Source organism: Lethenteron reissneri, chromosome 2, assembly GCF_015708825.2.
Source record: "Lethenteron reissneri isolate LAM-NWPU_2019-01 chromosome 2, ASM1570882v1, whole genome shotgun sequence".
In the NCBI taxonomy this organism is placed as follows: Eukaryota; Metazoa; Chordata; class Hyperoartia; order Petromyzontiformes; family Petromyzontidae; genus Lethenteron; species Lethenteron reissneri.
In genome coordinates this window covers 10,489,721-10,514,093 of record NC_083780.1, presented here as the reverse complement: position 1 = coordinate 10,514,093, position 24,373 = coordinate 10,489,721, and the positions used below count along the sequence as shown (strand labels likewise).

General features: G+C 43.9%; 1 protein-coding gene across 4 annotated transcripts in view; it reads right to left on the bottom strand.

Annotated features, from left to right (window-relative positions):
• Window positions 1-23,998, bottom strand: part of LOC133343472 (nucleosome assembly protein 1-like 1) — a 44,605-nt gene extending 20,607 nt beyond the window's left edge. Inside the window, exons 1-8 of one of the 4 annotated variants that reach the window (XM_061553138.1) lie at window positions 23,955-23,998; window positions 19,330-19,384; window positions 16,568-16,647; window positions 15,414-15,519; window positions 11,901-12,042; window positions 10,311-10,397; window positions 6,468-6,596; window positions 5,161-5,232 (exon numbers count right to left, since the gene is read on the bottom strand). In XM_061553138.1, the coding sequence (XP_061409122.1) occupies window positions 5,161-5,232; window positions 6,468-6,596; window positions 10,311-10,397; window positions 11,901-12,042; window positions 15,414-15,519; window positions 16,568-16,647; window positions 19,330-19,346 (633 nt within the window). In that variant the 5' untranslated portion in view covers window positions 19,347-19,384; window positions 23,955-23,998. The other 3 variants (XM_061553146.1, XM_061553129.1, XM_061553121.1) reach the window with 3 other exon arrangements.
• Window positions 23,999-24,373: the final 375 nt, after the last annotated feature.

Genomic DNA, 24,373 nt, shown 5'->3' with positions numbered 1-24,373 from the left:
TTGACATACCACGAGTTATATAATTTTATCGCGATAAGAGTTCATGAAATGAGTTTACCCCACCAAGATATGTACATCTTAACAAGATATCAAACTTATGAGTTGGGTGCAGTGACGCACATCTGCTATCTTGGAGGCAGATGTTGGTGGGGGTTCAAACAGATTTGTATGTGGATGTAGCAGCAAAAAAAAATTGGTTGCTGACCCATAAGTGCAGGCTTTTGAGCGAGGCCAAAAAACCATGAATTAACTCATCAAAGCTAGGTCTCACAAGCTAATCAGAGTTAAGCATGGTCAATTCTTGGATGGTAACTGCCTGGGAATAACCAGGTGTTGTAGACTCAGGTTGTGAGACGGTCAAGAAATGGCAGTACAGCAATTCATCCCTAAATGTATCTGCATGGCGCTTCCAGTGTTGCCCTCCTCGTATGAATGAAATTGGAAGGAAAAAAATCCCAATACTGTAAACCCTCGTTATTTCAGGATTTGATAATTCTTAATTTGGGACAATTCGGCACGGCTGCGCTTTCGGCATATATACAGTACTAGTCATTCCCAACGAGCCGAATTGCCGTACCGAATGCTCCAATTTCGGCATACACGTGGAGCGCCGCCACGCGCCGCCAACCAAAACAACCACTCAGTCTCGTACTGGCGCGCATGGTGAGCGTTAGTGCAGACCTGTTGCTTTGGACTTCATCTTGTTTATGCACTCTGTGCAAGCCAACCCTCTCAGAAATCTACACCTACATCAAGAAGTAATAGAAAGGGACTGAAGCATAAATCGATTAGTCTGCGAGACAAATCCAAAGCTTTGGATGGAATTGATGCAGGGTGTGTGTCACAATGTGAATGGTGTGTGAAGAGTTTGGAAAACAAATTCGGAAAAAAATATTATTAGGGCAGGAAGCACTGGGGAGTACCATTGTATACAATTCGGAATATTGGATAATTCGGCAAGGCCAGAGCACCATGTGCCGAATAAACAAGGGTTTACTGTACAGGACTATCTTGAGAAAGTGTCTTCAGACTCAATGAGAAACTTTCCTCGATCAGAAATTAATTATCATTAACAAGCTCACTATTTAAATGTTGTGTTCCAATAGAAAGTTACGGAAGGACAATAGAGTGAAGTGATTCATGTTTTTCTGCATTCAGCTGCCCATGAAGGCTGCCACATCTACGGCGTGCTAATCAGTGGTTTATACTGGTAGGAGCCTCCTGGTTACACCAGCCCACAGGGGATTATTGTGTCCGTCTGTCCGTCGTGCAGGGAGAGGCTGGGTGGGGAGGGAAGGGCTGGGTGGGAACGGGCTGGGTGGGGAGGGTGAGGAGAAGCTGGGTGGGGTGGGGAGGGGCTGGGTGGGGAGGGGCTGGTCACCCCGTGGTGCCCTTAAAAAACTCAACGTTTAACCTACTCACGCCGGCTTGTGCCCGCCCTCACAGTCGGGCATATTTGCGGAATACACCACGCCGCCGTTGACCCTGGCCATTGACAGAGCAACCCAACGTTCCTACCAGCTCCCTCCGCAGGAATGTGTTATGTGAGCCTCCACATTTTTACGATTCAGATGTTGCCAGCGTCTACCCAGATTTGGCAATGAGTAATTGAGGTTTTATTATCTGGTTCCAATTGCATGGTTTATATATATTGTTGCGGTTGGGAGTATTGACTGTTTATGTCGATATAAAAAGACTTTCGTCTTTCAAAATTACCCAACATTAGTTGTTTTACAAGGTGTCTCATGACACCAATTGGGAATGTTATGCAACTTACTGAGTGCGTGCATTCAGGAATGGTGTAGTCTCCAGTGTGAAATCTAAACACAAGCTAACAAGAACCTCTAGGCATACTGCTCAAGTGCAGTGTTTAAAAAATAAAATATCTAAATGGAGTTTTTTTTGTCAAACGTTATATCTAGTGTTGGTATTTCGAAGATCTGTTATAAATATATGTACACTTTTTAAAAGACACAGCAGTACATGGCCTGCATCTATGTTGCACTTCTTTCGCACCGTACGTAGCCAACCGTGGTAATCGGAGGTGCGGTGGAAGGACAAATTAAAACAAAAAGCTGTTCGAAAGAAAGTCTTTTATGTATGTATATTTCGGCCTAACCCAAAATCAATAATAATACTATCTGTCGTATGTCAATATTGATCGTCCTGTGTGAGGACTCATCCACAGGCTAGTCATCAGCTGGTCCTGGTGGTGGTGGTGAGAATTCCTCCAATATCTGAGGATCGTCAATAGAGATGAACACCAACGCAGTGCTTGTTGAAGATGAGATACACATTGATGCTATTAACTTTTACACTGCATTGCTGTATTTGTTTTTCATATTCCAGGATACAAATTTCATATTGGTTGCAAAAACCTACATGCTATGGTACAAATGTTATTCACCCCAGAGGAACGTCAACTGCAATTCTTTAAGCGTAGTCTCGCTACTCATAGCATATTGTGACATATATTTTTTTCTACCAACGTGACTAACCGAAAGAACCAAAGAGTATGGTGTTCAGATATTAAAACACCAAAACTGAAACCTTTACAAAGAATTATGTCTGCATTAACCACAATACTTGTGGTCAGAATGCAAAAACAAAGTACTCTGATAATATGTGCATTGTCTTTGAAACTGATTGGTCCATACCAGAGACAGCTTTCTTTTGAGCCTCGTCTCAAACGGTGTTAGACCAGAGGACGCCAAAAGACGTACAGCACAAAGACAATGCACTATCAGAGTAATGAGGGCTCGGGGTGAGCATCTTTATCATGGGACCTCCTTTGCCAGTATCAAAATATGAGAAAACCTATTCTCATATTTTGGTACTGGCAAAGGAGGTATCAAACACTCATTTAGGATATTCATTGCTCCCTACTGGCAGACTTAATGCTGCAGGTCACTCTTACAAACGAGACTATCCTGGTTTCTGGAGTTCTCATTAAACAACAACAAACCTTGCATTTCACAGCAGATATGCCCCAATGGGCTCGGACTGATAAAAAGGGATGTACCGACTTAAAGGCCACATACCATCTAAACCAAAGGTATGCGCCCCGACTTAAGAGCTGGGGTTTTTGCCCGAGTTTTGTGGGCAGATAGCATCGCGTGCTTGTGGGAAGGATTGTCAGATTTTTGCTCATGCAGGCACCTGAATGCAACCTCTAATTTGCAGTCAAATGTGGCGTCGCGTGCGTGCATGCGAGCTTCACGCGCGGTCTTCAAATTGTGAGGGCTTGCGTAAACATAAAATTAAGTCGACCTTTTTAGTGCGGAAAGGCTGCAGCTAGTACTTCAACCATTCCACCATCTGCACACTTGAACGTCATCGATACATATTTGTCGTCGATGTACATGGATACCATTTAATGATCGGTTTGTCTTTCCAAATAATAATAATTGTACCCTTTGTCAATTGATTTCTGGATCGAGGCTTGCCCGTGCCATGGTGGTTGTGGTGGTTTGTTTCATCATACTTAACCAGGCTTTGTCAATAGTGCCGGTTGGTGAGGGACCAATTCAGATATCGGTCGCCAATTAAAATAAGGTTGGCAGGTTCATATCGCAGCGCGCCAACCACTGCGCCACCACTCCTGCCCTCAACTTTACTTCCACTCTATACTGTAAGTTGGCTTGGACATTGAGTTTTGCTTATGTTGCCAAGCCGAGTGCCTCCAAAAAGGTTAAGGGTGTGCTCACCCGCATTGGTGGCTCTGAGCCAATGTTGTAAATTCCACATTCCTTTGACGAGGCCGGGTTTATGCATATAACTACTGTCTCCACGCAGAGGTACTCTTTCTAACAATGTCATAGTTGGTTGGCTGAATGAAACCCCAACAGGATTTGAACTTCCAACGTTCTAAATCGGAGCCAAGAGCTCAGCCAGTGCCCGAAACCCAGGGAATACAAACGACATGTACATCTTGTACCCGTAACAATTTTATTTGTTTGGCCACCTCGGGAGGTGGAGGGGGGCCTTGAAATTTGGCCAGATCATCATGAGGCCCAACTGTAAAATAAATTACAAAGCGAGATTGTCATCGTTTGTTGATTCATTCAGGATTTAACTTTCATGTTCTTTTTGCCCCTCGTTCTTTCCCGATTATTTTTCATTTCTATCAACCTCTTTCATCCTTTTCTCTTCCTCTCACTTCTCTTTCAGTCATGAGTAGATCACAGCTGAGGACAATGATAATAATCATGTTGCTACAGATGCTTGGAACATGTGTGCCCAGGTGCTGTGTGTTTTTATGTTGTCGAGATACAAGTGAAAATAAGAAACAAAAGCATAAAAAAATTATAGGCAAGAAAATGCCACGAAAACGGAGGTGCATGTGATGGGGTAGGGGGTTTAGGTTGGACGATGCGGTGGGGGGGGGGGGGCGACGGGATGACAGCGGAGGAGCCAACGCGTCTCTGGGCAGGGAGGAACGCACGGAATGAGCAAGCGAACGCCCGCGGGCCGGGGAAGGCGAGATTGGACCGACGTGGGGCGGCCGCAACGCAAATTCCGCACACGCCAAACACAAGCATTCGCCAAATAAAGCCGCCTTATCCGCCGCGCAGACGTGACAATGACACGCGGCGATTAAGGCTGCGCACGCACACGGCACGGCAGCGAGAGCGGCCGCGCAGAGGCAAAACTCCCGAGCGCACGCAACGTGCATCAACCGTTGACGGAGAGCCAATTGATTTCCTTTTCGGATGTCATCAATTTCAATTCAGTTATGAAGAACGCGAAACGTTGCTGCACGAAATAAATGCAACGACCAACGCTGCATATGTGTTTAACAAAGTAACAAAAATTAAGTGCTTTCCTGCTCAATTGTACGTGTGTATGTTGAACTTCTTTCTCACTGTACGTAGTCAACTGTGCAAATTGGAGGTGCGGGGAAGGACAACGACACACAATAAGCAGTTCTGAAGAAATTAGTCTCAAATCTAGATTTAAAAGTGCATAGCTTTGAGGCGGTCCTCGATCTTCCTGCTTACCAGCCCTGAGCCAGTAGTGGAAATAAAAGAAATAAAACAATTAGCCACCTGACCACACCGAATGTCTTACTTACATTCCATACGTGGTTACTGGTAGCTATAAGGGAGACTGCCAAGCATGCTACGCAGCGTCCGAGCACCGCGCATTTTGTTTTCTTACCATCGGTATCCCTTGCTCTGAGAACTTCACTTTGATGTCATGCAGATGCCTCAAGATAGGCTCGTCGTGTTCCTGAAAAGCAAGCGAATTATGAAGAAGGATTTGCATTTATTCGGCACCTCAAATATACCAGCACTTAAAGCACCTTATATCATACATCTAATCTTAGAATCATTCAAACGTCCACCTAGTTTTTTTTCTGTTTTAGCAGAGGGGAGACCCCCCTGATGACAGCTGTCTGTGCGGAACAAAGGAGAACACATGCGACCAAGCTGCACGGCTCATCTGCTCGGGTGTAGACGTCTGTGAATGCCTCTGCTGCATTAATGATCACAAACATGGACAAATATTCCATGCAGTGCCTCAATAACTGCAGCTGTGTCGTAACGCAGAAGCATACAAAGCCAAAAAGTATTTAACACAGAACGTTGTGCTTTATGTGAAGAATGTGGCAAAGTCAATAACTGCTGGAAAGTGGCAGCGCACACTGGTGACTATGCCACATGCCTGTAATCCAACACTGTAGAGGCAAGGGTTGTATGTGTGTACGTAGAACTTCTTTCGCACCGTACTACGTATCCAACATTGCTAATCAAAGGTGTGGGAAAGGAAAACAAACTAAAATGGACCATACAAACTCGTCAAACTCTTTCCCTACCCGTGGGCATCAAGGTCCTCATCTCCTGGCTTGCCATGGTACGGCGAGTACGGCAGCAAGTGGGTTAATTTCAACATGTATACACTCTGTACCCCCCCCACCGCAAGCATGAGTTTTATCCAGGTACTCCAGTTACCTGCCTCATGTGTAAAAACTAAGAGTTGGCTAAACATCCCAAAATAGGACCACAGATCTCGGGCGATTGTTGGCACCGGTTCTGGCTGCTTGTCAGTGGCTTTCCACGCCTCTGAATCTCTCTCTCCGAGAGGGAATGAAAACTGTTCGCGCTACAAATTCTCAAATATAATTTAGAACTTAGACTAAAAACTATTTTTATTTGACCAGGTAAGGGTCACCGAGCTATACAGCTCTTTTTCAGAAGCAATCTGGCCACAAATGATAGGCCAACGAAGTGGCTTATCACGTGGAAATGTATAGTAGCCAAATACTCTAAACGTACGTTGATTTAAAATGTGGAGGGAAAAATAGGACATGGAGAAAAAAATCCATGCTACCATGGGGAGAAACAGGCAAACTCCAAATATGCAACAGGGCCACGAACAAACCCACGACCTCCTGTACACCAGGCGAGGTAGTTTACATCTCGACACCGCGAGACGCTGACCCCTTGACCTTGTGCGACACATACCTGCACCATGTCACTGAGCAGATCGACGTTCCTGAAGACGGTGAGCCAGAACTCGGGAATACCGTTGGGGTTGGCACTCTCGGCGTCATTCTGCTCCTCGCTCAGTTTCACTTTCTCCTTCACGTCGTCCTGTCGCCCCATACGCACGCAAAAACAAGCACGTGGAACACAAGGCACACGTCAGCCCTGTGAGCCAAGCAGACCCGAGGTCTCCCAAGCCTGTCACCCAATCATCTGGATGCACCTAATCTCGTCAAGATGCATGTTGAACTTCTTTCGCACCGCATGTAGCAAATCGCGTTAATCGGAGGGTCAAGCCCAGTTCATAGCTGGATGGGAACACCAGGTGTTCAAGATGGTCAGATAAGTGGTACAGAAATGAATTCCTAAAGCTATCGAAGGTAGAGCTTCCAGTTTTAATTCCATCGTATGCATGGATTAATTTGGGTACTCTGGCTTCAGCTCTAACAAAAAAATGTACTATTAACTGGGAAACAAAGGCAGTTACAGCAGTGTAATGGTGAGCAGATCATGGTATGGTGGGGTGAAATGTGGGCATGCCGATCTCTTTCCATAACGTCTGGTCAGCATGGAAAATTAGACCAAATATCATCCGCAGCTCCCTCCAGTGGAAACGCCAGTAGTGGCGTGAGCAACCAATAAACTAACTGCAGGGGGTTGCCTCTTTACCTCTCGACTGAGAAACAAGAAGAAAAGGGTAAAGCACGGTGGGGGGCTTAGGCCACGATGGTTTAGGCCACCATGCTGCTTGCACATCAGCACGTACCAATCAGTGCATTCATTACTAGAATTAAACTTAAATTGGTGAAACCAGTTTCTGACTTTCAGAACCAGTTATAATCCACGATGAAACCTGGTTACTGGTTGACCAGTTGTCGTTCGCATCCCTAATGGTAATAATGGCAGGACGAGTATTGTCCACCCCCACAGGGACATCAGTGTGATTTGACCTTGACTGCTATTTGACCTCACATGACCTTTCAATTAGGGGCCGAGCACTCCAACTGCTCTAACCTTGGAGCTGCTGCTTAGGTAACATTTGGTCCCGCCCAATGCAGGCAACACTGGAAAAAACAACACACGGCTCCCCGCCACATTGCAATCACCTGTCAGCGATAACTATCAACAACAGAACCACCGGAACGGAAAAAACCTATCGTGTTTATTTAAACAAAGGTAGTGTTGTAACGCTAAAGAGCGTCTGCCGGTCTTTTTGACGCGAGAATGTGTGTTTGTGTTGCACACAGATGGCCATGCAGCGTTACCTCAAATGAAACCACGCTTTGGGCAGCTGCCTGGGCAAACCGCACGTAAGCATGGGCAAGCTTTCAGACTCGGAAAGAATATTTTCCGGAGGCGGTGATGCCGTGATAATAAATAATGAATAAGGTGTAGACTTTTTTTTTTACCACTGCTGTATAACACAGAAATAGGCAGATTGCGATCGGGTGCATTTACACGATTGTCACTGTTGAGAGCCATGATAAGGGGCCTTTGTCTAAAATGCTAGGTTCATTGTTTGATGTCCCATTTGACATCCCGCTGTGCTATCGGCATTGTATTGAGCTGTAGAAGGTAATATAAGATAACTACTTCCTCAAGTCTTTTCAATAGGCCACTGTCGTCACACCGGGGGAGCACATTTTATATGTCCCACAAAAAAGTGTCCGTTACGTGTTAATTCACCAGTACTCAGATGCAAGAAGCCAAATACCATGAAAAATACACTTCAAATTCCGGGTTTTTGTGCAGTAATTGAAAACTGGGCTGAGACCATCACTCACTACATCTGAGAACCCCATTTATTGCTAAGTGGCCGCTCAGAATAGAACCCAGAATACCAGCATTGCAGGCTCAGTGCTGTAACAGAGAATTAGCCGCCCCTATGCCATGGAGTCACCAACACTCCGAATTACATGGAGGTTCAGATATCGCTCGTCAATGACCCTAGCTGTGGCGGGGAATCAAACTCATGTGTGCCGTGTTCACAGTGCACTTTGGCTTTTTGAGCTCTGACACCCAGCCACGGCTAACGTCAGTGACGAGTGATAGCTGAACCGGTCCTGGCAATGTTGCCTCACCAACATGAACTGGCTAGAGTTGTAAAGGATGGTGAAACAACTAGCCCAAGACAAACAGCATGAGAGAGGCCTTCAACCAGCAGCTCATTAACAAAGGGCTGTAAATGAAACAATGCATGTCACAATTTTGTAGGGAATGGCGATTAAATTAATTCATGTAGTTGATTTCAGCAGGTAAGAACCTAACATATTTTACGACAAAACACACTTTTATAATGGTAATAAATAGAAAAAAAGTTTTGATTTCTACTGTGATTTGGGATAGGGCCCATGAACGCAGCACACTGTGTCCTTCTCTTGTAAATCACGTCATGGGGTGTTTAAGAGTCATAGTTTAATGTTTGGGTGAGGCCACGTAATTGATTAAAGTGCAAGAAAATTCTGGACTGCTTTCGGCATTCAGTGTCTCATTCAGCCGAGGCATATAAGTGACAAAATAACATACTTTTTTACGTGGAGAGAGAGATGTATGAAGGACACAATGTCGGCTTATTTAGTCTGTTTCTGCATTAAAGGGACCGGTGCTGCCACCTAGTGATCATGAAATGTCATAGTAACTTCGCGGTGGGAGGGTCCGGCGGGGTGGGGGGAGAATGAATGCAGTGCTGACGTAGCTCGCAATTGAAGCTGTTATTTGTGTCGAGCATTGCCTTGGGGCAGTTTGGCTGAAATTGTTACCGAAAAGTTCAGTCGGTTCCCTACCCGGCAAGGGTTAAAACTAATAAGTCAACGTAACTTTTAAAAATGTCAATGTGTGACTTCTGGTTACGATTATTTAAATAAATGACAAGAATTTATTAAGGTGGCTGTGTTAAACAAGCACAGGAGACATGGTGATAAAATTGATGCCAAAATTAAGACATGTATATTGCCTAATATATCATTAGCCATTGTTAATACCTTGTTGAAGCCCTACTGAAGGCACTGCCAACTCACGATTCTGCTCTGTAATAATCTACCGAGCACCTGCAGGCGAGTCGAATTCATAAAATGTGAATGTGTTCTTAATTTTGTTGTAAATGTATTAAGTGGTGTTGCTTTATTGTATTGTTTGATTTGCTGTTTTGCTGTACTTATTGAAACTCAGATATCCCTTAGAGACGTCTGATGTTAATGAGCTCCTTACCTGCTTATCAATGTTTATCTTATCTGTCCAGCTAATAATGGTCGTAGCGATAGCTTGATGATAACAGTTAGTATCGTTGTTATTGGGGGCGCTGCGGTGGCGAGATGTTAACTACCTCACCCGGTATGCAGGTCGTGGATTTGATCCCGACCCTGACGCCTGTATATTTGGAGTTTGTATGTTCTCCCCGTGGATGCGTGGCTTTTTCTCCGGGTTCAAGAGTTTTTCCCTCCAGATTTAGAGACATTTATTTCGATTATTTGGCTGCTATAAATTTCCACAAGATAAGCCACTTCGTTGAGCTATCATTTATGGCCAGGCCTTACCTGGTAAAATTAAAAAATAGTTTTTAGTTTAGTTTTAGTTACGATGTGCGATCTAAGCAGGGGGTGATGTTGCTATGTGTGATCCCAGTTGTTTTGTCAATAGCAGTTACAATGTGTTTTCTTTTAGCCATGAGAGGAAACCAAACAACCTGGACGAAATCCATGCAGAACAGGAGAACTTACAAACTCCACAGAAAGGTATCCCGAGATGGGAATTGAAACTAGGCCCACATTACTGTGAGGCGAAGAGTTACCCGCTGCACCATCCTTCGACCCTAAAGATACTCACAGCAAGTTCTGCATCTTCATCTTTCTCCTCCACCCACTCGCACTCCTGGTCTGTGGGCTCAATCTCACCGCTCACGATCTCTCGCCTCTGTAGGTAAATATAAAACATCAACACTCGCGTGAAGAATGGTCTGGCGTGATACTTGATCAGAATCTTCATTTATCCCGGAGGAATCCGATGAGCTGTGAAGCTCTTTTTCAGAGATGTCCAGCCGGGGGCGAGGTCACCAAGTTACAACAACAAATACAACAAGCAAAAGGAGTGGTGAGAGCAAGGCACTAAAATAAATGTAGAAATTTTAACTTCTTGGTTCTTTCGGTAAAGTCACGTAGAATGGAAATAATAAAAATAAAACATAATAAAATAATTCTCACGACGTTTCGGCCACAACGCAAGCAGCCGTCCTCAGGTGAAGAACAGGGCTGTCAGAAAGACAGCGTCTGACCTGTTCTTCACCTGAGGACGGCTGCTTGCGTTGTGGCCGAAACGTCGTGAGAATTATTTAAGTATGTTTTATTTTTATTATTTTATTATTTCCATTCTACGTGACTTTACCGAAAGAACCAAGAAGATGAATCCCTGCAGTCACGAAAGCTTTAAATCGAAATTTAGAATTTTTTTGTTTTATAAGTACAGTACACTTAACATCAAGATTAGGGATGCAACAATTCACCCCTCCAACAAGTCGACATTGTTACAATTCAGGGTAGGTGTCAGTACAGAAACCCACGAGGTCAAGAAGATGCTTGATGCAGTTTTCAGTGAACTGCCGTGTACAATTGCTAACTTTGGTTTTGGAATATGTTCAATTTACTGGTGGGCTGAAACCATAACAATTATCGCGTTACACGCTTGTACAATTATTTATTTTTAGCAATATTAGGACAATTTATGTTGGGCGAATGGAGCGGCCATTTCACATGCTTGTATAACACCGCCAACAACAACCCATTACGCCTCAGTTGATCTACTCGTTGCCGATAGCTGCCCTGCCAATATTGACAAAGCGCTCAGCACTCGGCAGACAAACCAAATGTCAACGTCAAAAGTTTCATTTTTTATAAGGGGGGGTGTGGGCAGGGGTTGTTTGACCAGACTTCATCAAGCTGGTCAGTGCAGGCTGGTGAAAATTGAAAGCATTAACTTGGGAGCATAGGAGCACAGTACAACAATACATTTTGCTGCACGCCCCTCTGGTCATCACCACGTAGTACAGCATCTCAGCTGTGAATGACAACCCGGCGTGGAAGGTGGATGCCCATTCAAGCACTATCCTGCTTAGAAAGCAAGATCTGACAAGAACTAAAGCATTCTGGGTAATTTACTCATGGTCTTGTGCTTGAGGCATAATTAAATTATATGCATTCCACCTAACATTCACTGCAATACCAATATCTATTTCTGCAGCTTTAACCATGACCTACTCTCATGACTCTTTACATAACAATATCACAAGTTCAAATCCTGCTCAGGGGTTAACTCATCTTTTCACTCCCAGCGCAAGCATTGGTAATGTGTGTGTACGAGTTCTTATATGAGCAGGCGAGTGAGCGAATGTGCGTGGGGCAGCCACGCGCGCGTGTCCCTCACCCTGTTGAAGTGCGGCTGGTAGAGGGCGGCATACTTCCTCTCCAATTCGTGCACCTCCTCGTAGAACTTGGCCTCGATGTGCGCGCACTTCACCTGCAGGTTCCTCAGCGCGTTCACGCGCCTCTTCACAACCTTGGGCAAACTGGGATGCGCACGGGAAGAACGCCATCCCCCTCCGACGTCAGATTGCCCGATCGCTCGCTCGTCCACCCCAAGGCTCGCTCGCCCATCCACCCCAAGGCTCGCTCGCCCATCCATCCGCACATGATACAGCGGGGAACACATTCGCTGCTTGTTTGGGAGGGTTCGCAGTTCGAATCCTGCAGGCCACCCTGGTTATTGCAGTGTGTATTAGCCATAAATTGCATGCCATCTGCTTCAAAGTGGACTTTAATTACTCAACAATATAACTGTTATGAAATTTTACCCGGAAAAAAATACTCAATTGAGATTACACATAGCAGCATTGCCCCCTACTGCGAAACTATTGCAAATTGTCTGTGAAACACAGCGCCTTGATGATAGCCTTCTTGCTACAAGAATGATGCTAATAGCAAATGTACCAACGATTAATTTGAGTGGTGGCGCATGCATGGACTGTTGTCCATTGCTTTTAAGGCAAGGATTGGTAGACCACTCTTTGGTTCTTTCGGTAAAGTCACATATAAAGAGAAAATAATAAATTAAATAACTTTACCGAAAGAACCAAAGAGTAATTCGTGCAGTCACAAAAGCTCCAAATTAAGTTTGATTGGTAGACCACACTGAGATTTGTGAACGGGTTTGAGTTGTGTTCCAACTGACATCACATACATCGCATGGATCATTAGCCTCATCCCTAGCATGGCTTGGACCCAAGCCAGATAAAGATGTCAAATGAAGCCAGCATAGGGCAGCTCTGTTCCTGCTCGACTCCGGAAGATGCAAGCGGAAAACCACCGGTGTACTGGACCCAAGCAGGCTCCATGCCGGCGCAACACGTATGTGCAAGTGAAAAACGGGCATTAAACATCGAGTTGAAGCACTGGGCCTGGGTGTCCCAGCGGGTTGACGCACGTGCCAGTACATAGGGGTGGCACGCCTAAGATCCTGGTTCCAAGCCCAGTTAAAGAGCAATCAATACTGAACTGTTACTTCAAAAATCTCTTGTGTGATAAAGAAGAATTGTGTGAAAAGTTGGTCAACCCAAGAAAGGCTTCGGATAACAATACAAATACAACACTGCAACTGGAACGAGGCTTCCATACCAAGGCAAGTTTGTAACTTTGTCTGCCGCCCATCCAGCGGCAGCAAGTCAATACCTGTGAGGGGTAGCGTTGCTGAGTTCTGCAATGTCAAAACTATTTCTAATAAAAAGGACAGATTACTTTAAAGGCAACCTAAACATTTTGACGCTGCACGTGCCTGCAAAACTTGCTCGTCTCTGGCAGGAAATCTTGCCAGCTCACTCACTAACATCTACAACTTAAAGCTGTCCTCCACCTGGTTAAACAATTAACTTGACTCCACAATCACGGCGAATATAGATGGCACTGCTGGGTAACCCCTTCTCCATCAACATGATGGGGGCATCATTTGCCAAACACTATCTCCACACAAATTACTTTGTCTGTCTTATCCACTAGGAAACGCTTTACTGTGATACTGTATTGGCATAGCTATTAAGGGCCATTATATATTCCTTTTCGGGTAGTGTTATTGACAAATGCGTTCAAGTTTGTTAAAAAAATGTGTTCATTAATCACCCAGGAAAGCCACGCACATTTTCAAGATATTTTCAGGTTGGTCCAGCTTTGGGATGTTTTGTCAATTTGTTGATGGACACGTTTTGTGAGTAGTTTAAACCAGCGTGCCCACCACATACATGGAAATGACAAGTCAACAATCCATAACACCAGCAGAGCTAGTGTCGCCTTCCTAAGTCATTCCCTGAAATAAGAACTCATCACCAACTAAGACACCGTGTCTAAATAAGACACCGCCGTATGCCCTCATAGGTGAAAGGTCAAGGTCCAGCCCTACAATTACTTGCTCGTGCCACTGCTGGCGGATGGGCCTCCACTACAGGTAGCTCTAAGACAGCTCTCGGCGGTATTTTCGACTACCCTTCCATGCTTGCCAGACATCTCAGAAAAGGTAAGAGTACCCACACTTTACCCCACTACACGTGACCTGCCAATCGACTGTGGTGTACCCATTTATACTGCTGGGGGCAATTCAAGAAACCTTGTCAAGTGCCACAAAGGAAAGCGTGAGTGTGGATCCCTGCAGTCACGAAAACTTTAAATCTAGATTGTTATACTTCATCAGTGTTGGTTTTAAGCCTTGGAGATTGGAAATGATTCACTTTTACAAATGACACGCTATCATTTTATTTCATTAATCAATGCAATAATCAATTGATTAATTGATCATTTCAAAAGCCGCGAGTTGCAGGTCACACCAGAGTACACACGAACACAAACACCAATGTTGTACTCAACCTCCACATACATCAAAGAGTTGCTTGGCTGTGCATAGAACAGGCTGCCGGGCATTGCTGTATGTAGCCGTGCTAAAACTTGCACCAACATGTCATGGAATTCGATGTTTGGGCTGGAGGCTTGAGAACAGGCATGGGTGGAGGTAAACATTTTTTATTATACTTTACACCCGAATGGATCATGTGTTATTACAAGCGCTGTCAATTATTGGGGTCCATTTTAAAACAGGTGGGCTCAGCAGTACAGCAAGCAGCTCCCAATGGGAAGGTTTCGAGTTCATATTCTTGGTTGGGGGGGTGACTCAACCCCATCATTCCTTTGGCGGTCGATAAAATGAGGACCACTTTGTGGGTAAGTCACCAGCGGTTGTCCTATGCCTAGCCTCACTCCCGTTCGAGGAAAGTGTATTTTCTTTCTAGATTTGAAGCTTTCGTGACTGCAAGGATTCATATTCTTAGGTTTTTTTTCCGGTAAAGTCACGTAGGCAAAACATTAAAATTAAAATTAATAAAAGTAAAATAAAATAAAAATCACGACGTTTCGGAGGCAACACAAGCTTCCGTCTTCAGGTGGAACCGTCACAGCCACGACAGCTGTATCAAGTAAATGAGGATATTTTCCACAACTAGCTCAGGGCTGGAAAGAGTTGAGCAATGCCTCAAACGCTGGTTTGAGTGAGAAATCACTTTGACTTATGACTTTATTTCATGCAGTAGTGGCTATGGGGCAGGGAGGGAGTTCAAGGCCTCAAGGGCAAGCAAAGGAGGTGCGCAGACCTCCTAGCTGAACAAATCCCGGCCGTGTACCTCTCCATGGAGACCAGCGGTGGCCAAATGGCATCTCCCGAGCCACATGCGGCTCTTTAGTCCACCACATGCGGCTCTATCGACGGGGCATAACGTAGAACGTACTATCTCAGTAGCAAAGAATAATGAATGTCTCCCGTGCTGTGCCAAAAACTGTCTAGAAATGTATGCATACACTTAGGAGAGGCGGCGACCAACCGGGTGAGACAATCCCCTCCGTGTACCTCTCCATGTAGACTGAGGGCGACGTGGTACGTGTGTCCCCTCGTTCCTGCATGGCCACGAGAGCCTGAGGATCCTGCATCATCTTGGCGGATAGCGCGATCGCATCTGCAACACACGAAACATTCAATACGTAAATACGTGAATATACACACTTGGGTATTACCCTCAATCAAGATGTTTCCTTCCAGCAACCCGTCAGGCATGTCACTGAGGTATCTTTTTAAAATCTATAAAATATTTTTGATTTAAAGCTTTCGTGACTGCAGGGATTCATATTCTTGGTTCTTTCGGTAAAGTCACGTAGAAGAGAAATAATAAAATAATAAAAATATAAAACAATACAAATTCTCACGACGTTTCGACTGCAACACAAGCATGTATTTCCACTTCTTACTACCTTTTAAAAGTGTTTCTCCTTGTCATGGAAACAATTTCCAATCGTTTCATATATTTTTATTACATTTTAGTGAATGTGCTTTGAAGCGATCCCTTTAAAAAAAGTCACGATATAAAATTAAGATTGACCGATAGAAAACTCGTTTCCATGGGACCGCCAAATTAAGTTGATTCGCGTTGGGCTGATTTTTCCCAGCACATGCCATTTTTGGACAACAAGTTGAAGAAAACTTGAAGCTGGTAAAAATATGTCGCCATGATGAGGTATCGTGATTAAACACAAACTCGCGAGTAAACGGCCTGCACCGCACAACAGAGCGAATTACACGGTACATGTTAAATTAAAAGTAATATTGAATATTCGCGCAAACAAACCATAAATGTGATTGGCCAGTCTGTGGTTTTATTTGCTCCCCACCGGAATTCTGACGTAAGGAATTCCGGACAACTGGTAAAGAGAGACCGGCCATAAATTGCTCATTTTAAATGTTTGCTCAATTCAAAAACATTTGTTAACTCTTTATTCGTGTAACTTTGATCGTGCCGTTTGTTGCTGGCCATGTGATGTTTTGGGCCTATGCCCAGCAACTGTCTTGAAAATAACAACAAATGTTGATACCAATCCAATTACAGGCCATGGCTCAAGTCACAGCAATGGATTGCAACCTCTGCCCTTCATAACTCTGACATAGCATTAACGCATTGCCCAATGCACGTGTAACCACAGCACTACCGCAGGCAGCCACCGCACACCAACCTGTGGCGTTTGCGTCACCGTGAACCAAGTCCACGTACACTTCATCCACCTCTTCCGTCGATTCGGTCGACTCCATTGATCTATTGGGAAGGGGGGGGGGGGTCGGTGGGATGAACAAAAGGTGACGAGTGGTTAAAATCAATATGTATTTTACGTTCCAATATCGCCCTCAATAAATGTGCACCGATGCACCATTTACAACGGGACAGGAACGGTACAGAGGGGCATGCAATAGGAATGAGAAAATAAACCCTGTGACGACCTCGGCAGCTGACACCGACCGAGCAAAATTAAGTGCAACCGCGCGCAAAACAAAGCCCAAACGTGCGCAACAAATAGTATAAGAGAGGCAAGTAGAAGTAAAATAAATAAATTATAAAGTAACGGGACAGCTTTTGATTTTAAAAACACATTCTTAAATTCTCGCCACACACATGGAATTGTCAAAGAACCAATACTTTGGATGCATGCGAATGTAAATAAAATGTGACATTTAGCCTAACCCAGGGGTCGGCAACCTACGGCTCCGGAGCCGCATGCGGCTCTTTACGGGCTGCTTCTTGACGATATGTACGTATGTACAGTATGTACTCAGATGCATTGCGGCTCTTGAAATACTGAATTTTGTACCGAATTGGAAAGAAATGGCTCTTGTTATTTTGGTTGCCGACCCCTGGCCTAACCCGAAGACGGAAGACTCAGGAATTCAACAGCACAGACGGCTGGTGAAGAGGAGTTCAATGCTATGGGGACAATGCCACCCAATGCTCATATGGACACAATTTGTTATTATGAAATATTTCATGACAAAAATCCCTCAAGATGGACCCATTTGGTTTGCAAGGATGTCCAGGGTGTTGACTGATGCACAGCAAACACACCGTGAAACATATAAAAACATTAATAAAACATTTACTTGAGATAAATCAACAGGTAAACAGAAGGGAGACTGACAGTTCACCTCTGTTGTGAACAAATAAAACCCATAAAATGCATTTATATATTTCATCAAGGTCCTTAAGATATGCTGATCTCCAACTGTTCAGCACGTCCAGGTCTAGATTGCTCTCTTTGTTTGCGTGGCACCCATTTGCTATGAAAAGCCTTGCCACTTGAAAATAGCCAATCAGAGTAGGTAGATAAATTTAAGTGTGCTTTGAAAGCCATTTCATTAAACTGGCCTTCCCTCTTTAGTTTGGTCAGTTGTCCTGGTTCTGTTTTTGTTTCCTGATTTTCATGCATTGCGCATTGGGATGGTCCTGGGATGGAATGTGCATAATAAATTTTAATTATTATAAAACTGCTTTTCGAATATGTCCACCGTGACGTGAAACTTAGAAATATTCTTTACAAGAATCACGAAGCAAGCCATCATGAGAACATCAAACTGCAAGCAAAGCAATCCAAAGACAAATCTGTTAAAGGTAAATTAATAAACGTATTTTGGAGTGTGCTCTCTAAACAACAAGCACTTTTAAATATGTACAGCTCCATCGCTGCACAGTTGCATGGAGACCCAACACTTTGGTAGCAGCTCGCCACCAGATAAATACGCCCTCCCTTTTTACCAACATCCTTGAACAACCAATTGCCCCTGCCTCAAAGTCACTGAATCACGACCACGTGCACCGAGACCTATACAGGCAGTAAGCATATTCAGGGGTTTGGAAGGGCACGCATGCAACTGCAACGTTAAACTCCAAGCGCGTATGCTGGAAAATGCTGGACTGAATGTGCTTAGGACCACTTCCACACAATCAATGGCTCTCTGTTCTCCCGCCGGACATTCAGTGCGTGAGCATCGTTACAAATCGGCCGACGTTTGCATTGTCAAATACTCGAGCCCCACACATTTGCATCAAAGAGCGTCGTGTACAGTGTGAAAATTGCAGAACACTGGTGTCATTCCAAACAACCGCGTGCCTGCCACTCGTAACACACAATAATTAGTGCCTTTTAAAATAGGAATAAGAAATTAAGTGTGGATTGCGCTAATTCCCTTTCATGAACTTCGGACGGGGAAATTTTAAGGTAGCTGTGTACTAGACGCAAGGGTGAATCAATTAATGCTCCCAATACATGCATCAAATCAAGCCTCTAAAAAATCATTAGTTTACGATTTATGCAAATCATGTGCTAATGCAGCTTCAGGGAAATGGAACGAATGAGGAAAAACGAAACAGGAGATACAAGGCATGCAACATAAACAAGACAAAACACACAATACAAATTAAACAGTACTAACAAGAAAAAAACTTACTCTTGCATCATACCACGCTCTCAAAGAATAGAAATTCATAAAATCACTAGGAAATAAAATTATCCACCTACCGTTTACAAAACCAGAGCATGTTAAAAATAATTATTAAATAGAAAAGGAAATTATTTTCTGGGTAAGTCTTTCATTTATATTTTAAACAAATCATGAGAAACCATGACTAAATGCACGGACATAATTCTGCCCAGACACCACTAATTTTATCACTTTAAGCAGTCAATAAGGCAATGGTGACTTATTTTTGCTTGTATTACACCTGATATTTCCAGGCAGCTTCCCCCCCCCATCCAAGTACTAACCAGGCTTAGCCCTGCTGAGCATCCGAGATTCTGACGACATCGGGCAAATTCAGCGTGATCTTATCGAAGGCAAAATTACACGTATTCCCTTGGAACAGTGGACATTGCCCTTCATTCGTGCCAAGTAGTCGCGCAGTGTGGTAATGTCCAAAGTCATCGGTGGCATGCGTTGCAATGGACCGCACCTGTCTTGATTGGCCATTACAGGTGTAAGCGCCGTGTGGTTCTCTTTCACAAAACCTGTGGGCAAAGATAAAATAAAGCCGTTAAAGTGACCTCAGTCGAAGCTGTCAGCAGTAACCCTGGCAACAGTAGCACTGTGTGCCCCTTCGCTTGCAGATAAAGGTGTTCACTCGTGTAACTGGAGTTGTGGCCATTAACATGGACATGATGCGAAGAGGACAAACCAAAGGCTTGGATTGCAACCAGGGCCACTGGTAACAATAGAAAGCAACCAATCAGGACGGCTTGGCCCATTTCTCCACTGCCTAAAAAGGAAAAATAAAAAAGGCAATGTATTGGGCAATGGTCCTTCTTCGTAGAACAATTTGGATTGCGTGAAATTTAAGAGATGTAACAGAAAACAAACAGGAACAAACTTCAAATATTGAAGCTTATCAGCTTGGAGCAGCTGAACGGATATTTTCATACCGCACACAATACCACATGATTGGAAGTACGATCAGATCCCATATTTAATAAAAGTCCTTTATTTACCCAGGAAGGGCACGCTGAATCTCAAAAGCATTTCAGGAGATTCCTTCTTGAGATGGTTACAAGTTTAGCATTTTAAACCAGAATCCATACAAAAAGCACTCCAATTTGGCACTGCTACATATGTAACCTACTTGCTGTAGGGCTTTAAATAGAACACCTTGCTTGACATGAAGGAATGCTCCCCTTTGGAATGCAGTTAAAGATGTTGCATATGAAATTAAAACATCTGAAAAACTGATTGCGGACAGAACATCTACATTAATACACACGTCACCAGGAACAGAACTGTGATACATTAACATACGCTGCTTAGATACAAATCAATTGTGGGGGCCAACAGAAAATGAACCACAATTTGTGCTTACACCATGAGGCTCTGTAAGATATGGGAAAAAAGGTTACATCAACATAACCGTTGGGCAATGTTCAATTCTTACCTCTAAGTAATGAATATACACATTTGAAAAGAATAAATGCATTGGCGTTAAGAGTTTCCACATTGATATGTAATGTCAATCCACTGCGGTCATGCTGTACCATAATAATAATAAACATCGATGTCTACTTTCAATAGCCTATATTCAAATATATTCTCATTAACAAAGGCAAATCGCATAACAGCTGCAACACGAGCTAATGTACTTGCATTGTGAATACTACAAATGTTTACCCAGAACAGCTTTATGGAGTCTCAAGACTTTTTCAGGAGGGTTATGCTTGGGATGCAAGGTCAATTCACTTATTTGTTCATCTTTGCACGTGGGAGTACAGTTAGGTGGCTGGAGAAAACATTCGAATAATGAGGAACTATAATGTCTGGTGGTTGATAAGAACAACCAAGAATCAGCCAAGAAAGAAAACGCGTCTGAAAGGTTATCTATCTGCCGCACAAATGTAGTGGCGAAATTCTGGTCCTGCCATATAGTGGATGGTTACATGACAGGACCATGAGAAATGGTGACAGCTTGGGAAGACTTTAATTTAGCAGTGGATTATTTATATCTGTAACCTACTTGCTTTTTATTGACTCGTAGAGGCACCTTGCTGCGCCTGCTGACGGACGCAAAACCCAGGCACCTCCAAAATGACTGATGGCAGATGTGTGCCAACCATACAGGGAGGCTGGGAGTTTAAAGTCTTGTTAGGAGCTGAACCCATCACCTTTCCAGGATTGATACAGTAACACTTTGTGGAGAAATCAACAGTGGTTGTCTGATGGCGATTCAACCCCACCATTAGCAATGTCGACTTTCCACCAATAGCTCAGAACTGCAAACCATAATAAAATACAGATGAGCACTGCCTCTGCCAATTTGAGCAAGAACTCCATTTGACTTGACTTTGAGTCTATACATTTCAGAAAAGTTTACGCAATTGGAGTGCACGTCTTTCAAACAGTAATAAGGATTCAATGGAGGCTTCTGTCTCGGATATGAATGGAAGTTCCTCTTACGAGTATTGTATTCATGGGGAAGGAAACCAGAGTATCCAGAGAAAAACGGGAAGAACTAAAACCAAACAAAAATTATATTATCAGATGTTTGGTACCCTTCATATTTTTAACCGTACCATGTTTCCATTATGGTTGGTGGCAAAATTCGTTAAAAATTATACGTACTTTGAAAAATGCAAGTCACATATTTCACAACGGCATTATATACCCTGTTGGTGATCCAGAAAACAGTTAAAATGCAGTTATTCATAGTTGCTGTAATACTATGCATGCAGATGTTGAAATCGCTCGTGTAAGCTGTTCGCGTGCACAGTGGGTTCCAGTTAAAAACTGCCAACGGTCAGTTATGTCACACGAGCTCTCAAAAGTTGCAGTGGGTGCATGTGCGAAAGGTCTTAAGTCACTGGGAAAAATGTGCCCGCGTTCTATTTTTTTACAAAAGAATGTGTAATATGATACGATTTCACAAATAGCCAATCAATACATCAAACATAACGAATCGATAATTATTCAATATAACAAATCGATTAATTATTAGTATAACATGTAATATACAGGCAGCATATGAACAAGATGGATGTCATCAAAATACACCTATAACATTACTGTTCTAATCAACACATGATTTTAATGACACCATCAAATTAACCTATTAAATATTACATAAGCAGTACTGACTTTAATTAGACATACATGTATAGTGCACATCAATAAACATATGCACAATACACATACAGCACATACATACACATACACTATTGCATGGAATTTACACGCAATTGTGCAAAGCATGTTTTATACAAGTAGACTACCTGCAATGATTTAATGTAAATAAAGTTAATTCAATGTGACCTCATGCTCAAACGAACGGTGCACTGTGCTCATCTTCATTGGCGGAAATTCCACATTCCTATGAAGGGGCGCAGTCCACCCGACTGATGTTGGCGAATCGCTGTAAGAATTGTGTCATAAATTGGACATTACCCTGAAAGACAGCCACGTTTAACCTTGTTGCACCACTTTGGTGAAGACTACGACTAGCAAAATCAGCCCCAACTCCGAACCTGGCTAACTAGACTTACATCACTAGACCCAAAGAACACGGCAGCCTCCTCGGCATCAGGAAAGTCACCGTATAAACAGCCACAAATAAAATTAAAGTTCTCTAGTCTACCCATGCAGAATGCCATTTGCTCCAACGCAGACATCAGCCGCGATTCGCCACTAAATGACGGTAACATCACCCACTGACGCTTGTTCCAGGCTAGGTACACTTGAAGAACACCCCCCCCCCACACACACACACGTACAGATGTACTGTATAGTACGATCCTTCTATAGCCTTAATAGACTTGGGGCAAGTGCTGATCTGGAGCAGCTATCAAGGCCGGAACGGCACACGAGGTATTAGTCATCACCAACACCGCCTGTCTTCTCAGTGCTGGCATCTACACAACACACCAAGAACCCATTACAGGCCTTGGGAGGGCCCAGCACCGGTTGAGATATTCGCCACCAATGTTGGCTGTGAGCGGGAATCGAACTCGGTTGTGGTCTGGTTCATAGCAGTGCGCTAACCACTGCGCCACCGCTCCCCGTCATTTAGTGGCGAATGGCGGCTGTTGTTGGAGCAAATGGAAGTCTGTGGACCGGATATCTTTAATTTGTTCGTAGCCGTAATGAGTGTTTTCTAATGCGGAGGCTTCTGTGTTTTGATGTCGGTGTAGCGATGACGGGTATATATCACACACTACACATTTTTTTTATATATACATATGCCTTGTGTATAATTGACACGCTTGGACAAACGCACATGTACAAAGTTCACTCGACCATAACTCCGTTGGTCAATCGCGTGCATTTAGAACTGTAACCTAACAGAATGTAACAGCCCGAGTCTCTGAGACTAATCGAAACCTGTCAGTTTGCCTGCTTGAACAAATTCTGCTGGGGAAAAAAAAGTCTCTAGGTACCCAATTATCATAAATGTACTCTTTCAAAGTTAACCCATCGGCATGCTCTATCCACTGCTTGTAGGCCTCGCCACGATGTCACCATTTATTCACGAAGCTGCGATTCCGCGATCGACCTCACGTCAAGTGAAGTAACTGACCTCGTCACTCCCCATCTCACGCACACACACGGTACACATTCAAACAACCACCACACACCGCTTGTGCCAGGCTAGGTGCACAGTAAAAAGTTACACATCTTCTACACACTGTTGGATGAAGGCCTAATCCCCAACGCAGTAGCCACCACCGCACCCCCCCCCCATCCACCCGCACTCCTGGCACGTGACACTATTTCGTTTCTAACTCATTCAAATAAATACACTTTACGTTTAGCAACATATAAATGTCAAACTTTTGACACTGAACCCGACCATCATCGCAAGCGCCTCGCTCCACAAATTCTCAAACCTCGCGGCGGCGTGAGGGGTGGTGGTGGTGGTAGGTTGGCGTGGGGACGTTCGTAACAAGTCACACAACCGGCACAGGTTGCTGCGGGCACGTTAGTCAACTTTGCGACGCTTACGATGAATTCAAAACAAACTCGCGTTAATTTAGAAGCGGGGTGGTGGTGGTGTGGGGAGGCACTCAACAAATTAACGCGACGCCGCCTCCACCTCCTTCTTACCAGGCCGCGGGCGACAAGAAATGGCGGCAAAGCAGCAACGCCACCTCCCATTGGCCCAGAGGTCGCGTGACGTAGGCGAAGGGGGCGGGGTTTAGAGGCGCACGTTAATTGACCCCGCGTGAGACTCCGTTCAACATTAATTTGTCAAGCGCCGCGTTTAAAGGGACTTGAGTGGGAATATTTTTCTTCTTTGGTTCTTTCGGTTAAGTCACGTCTAAAGATAAAATAATAAACTAAAATTTTATCTTTAGATTTATTATTTTATCTTTAGACGTGACTTAACCGAAAGAACCAAAGAATAATTCCTGCAGTCACGAAAGCTCCATAATTAAGATTGGGAATATTTTTTTTCGTTGTTTTGATTAACTTTTTTTTAATTTGATAATTTCGCCTTCAAGTTGAACACCTCGCCACGCCAC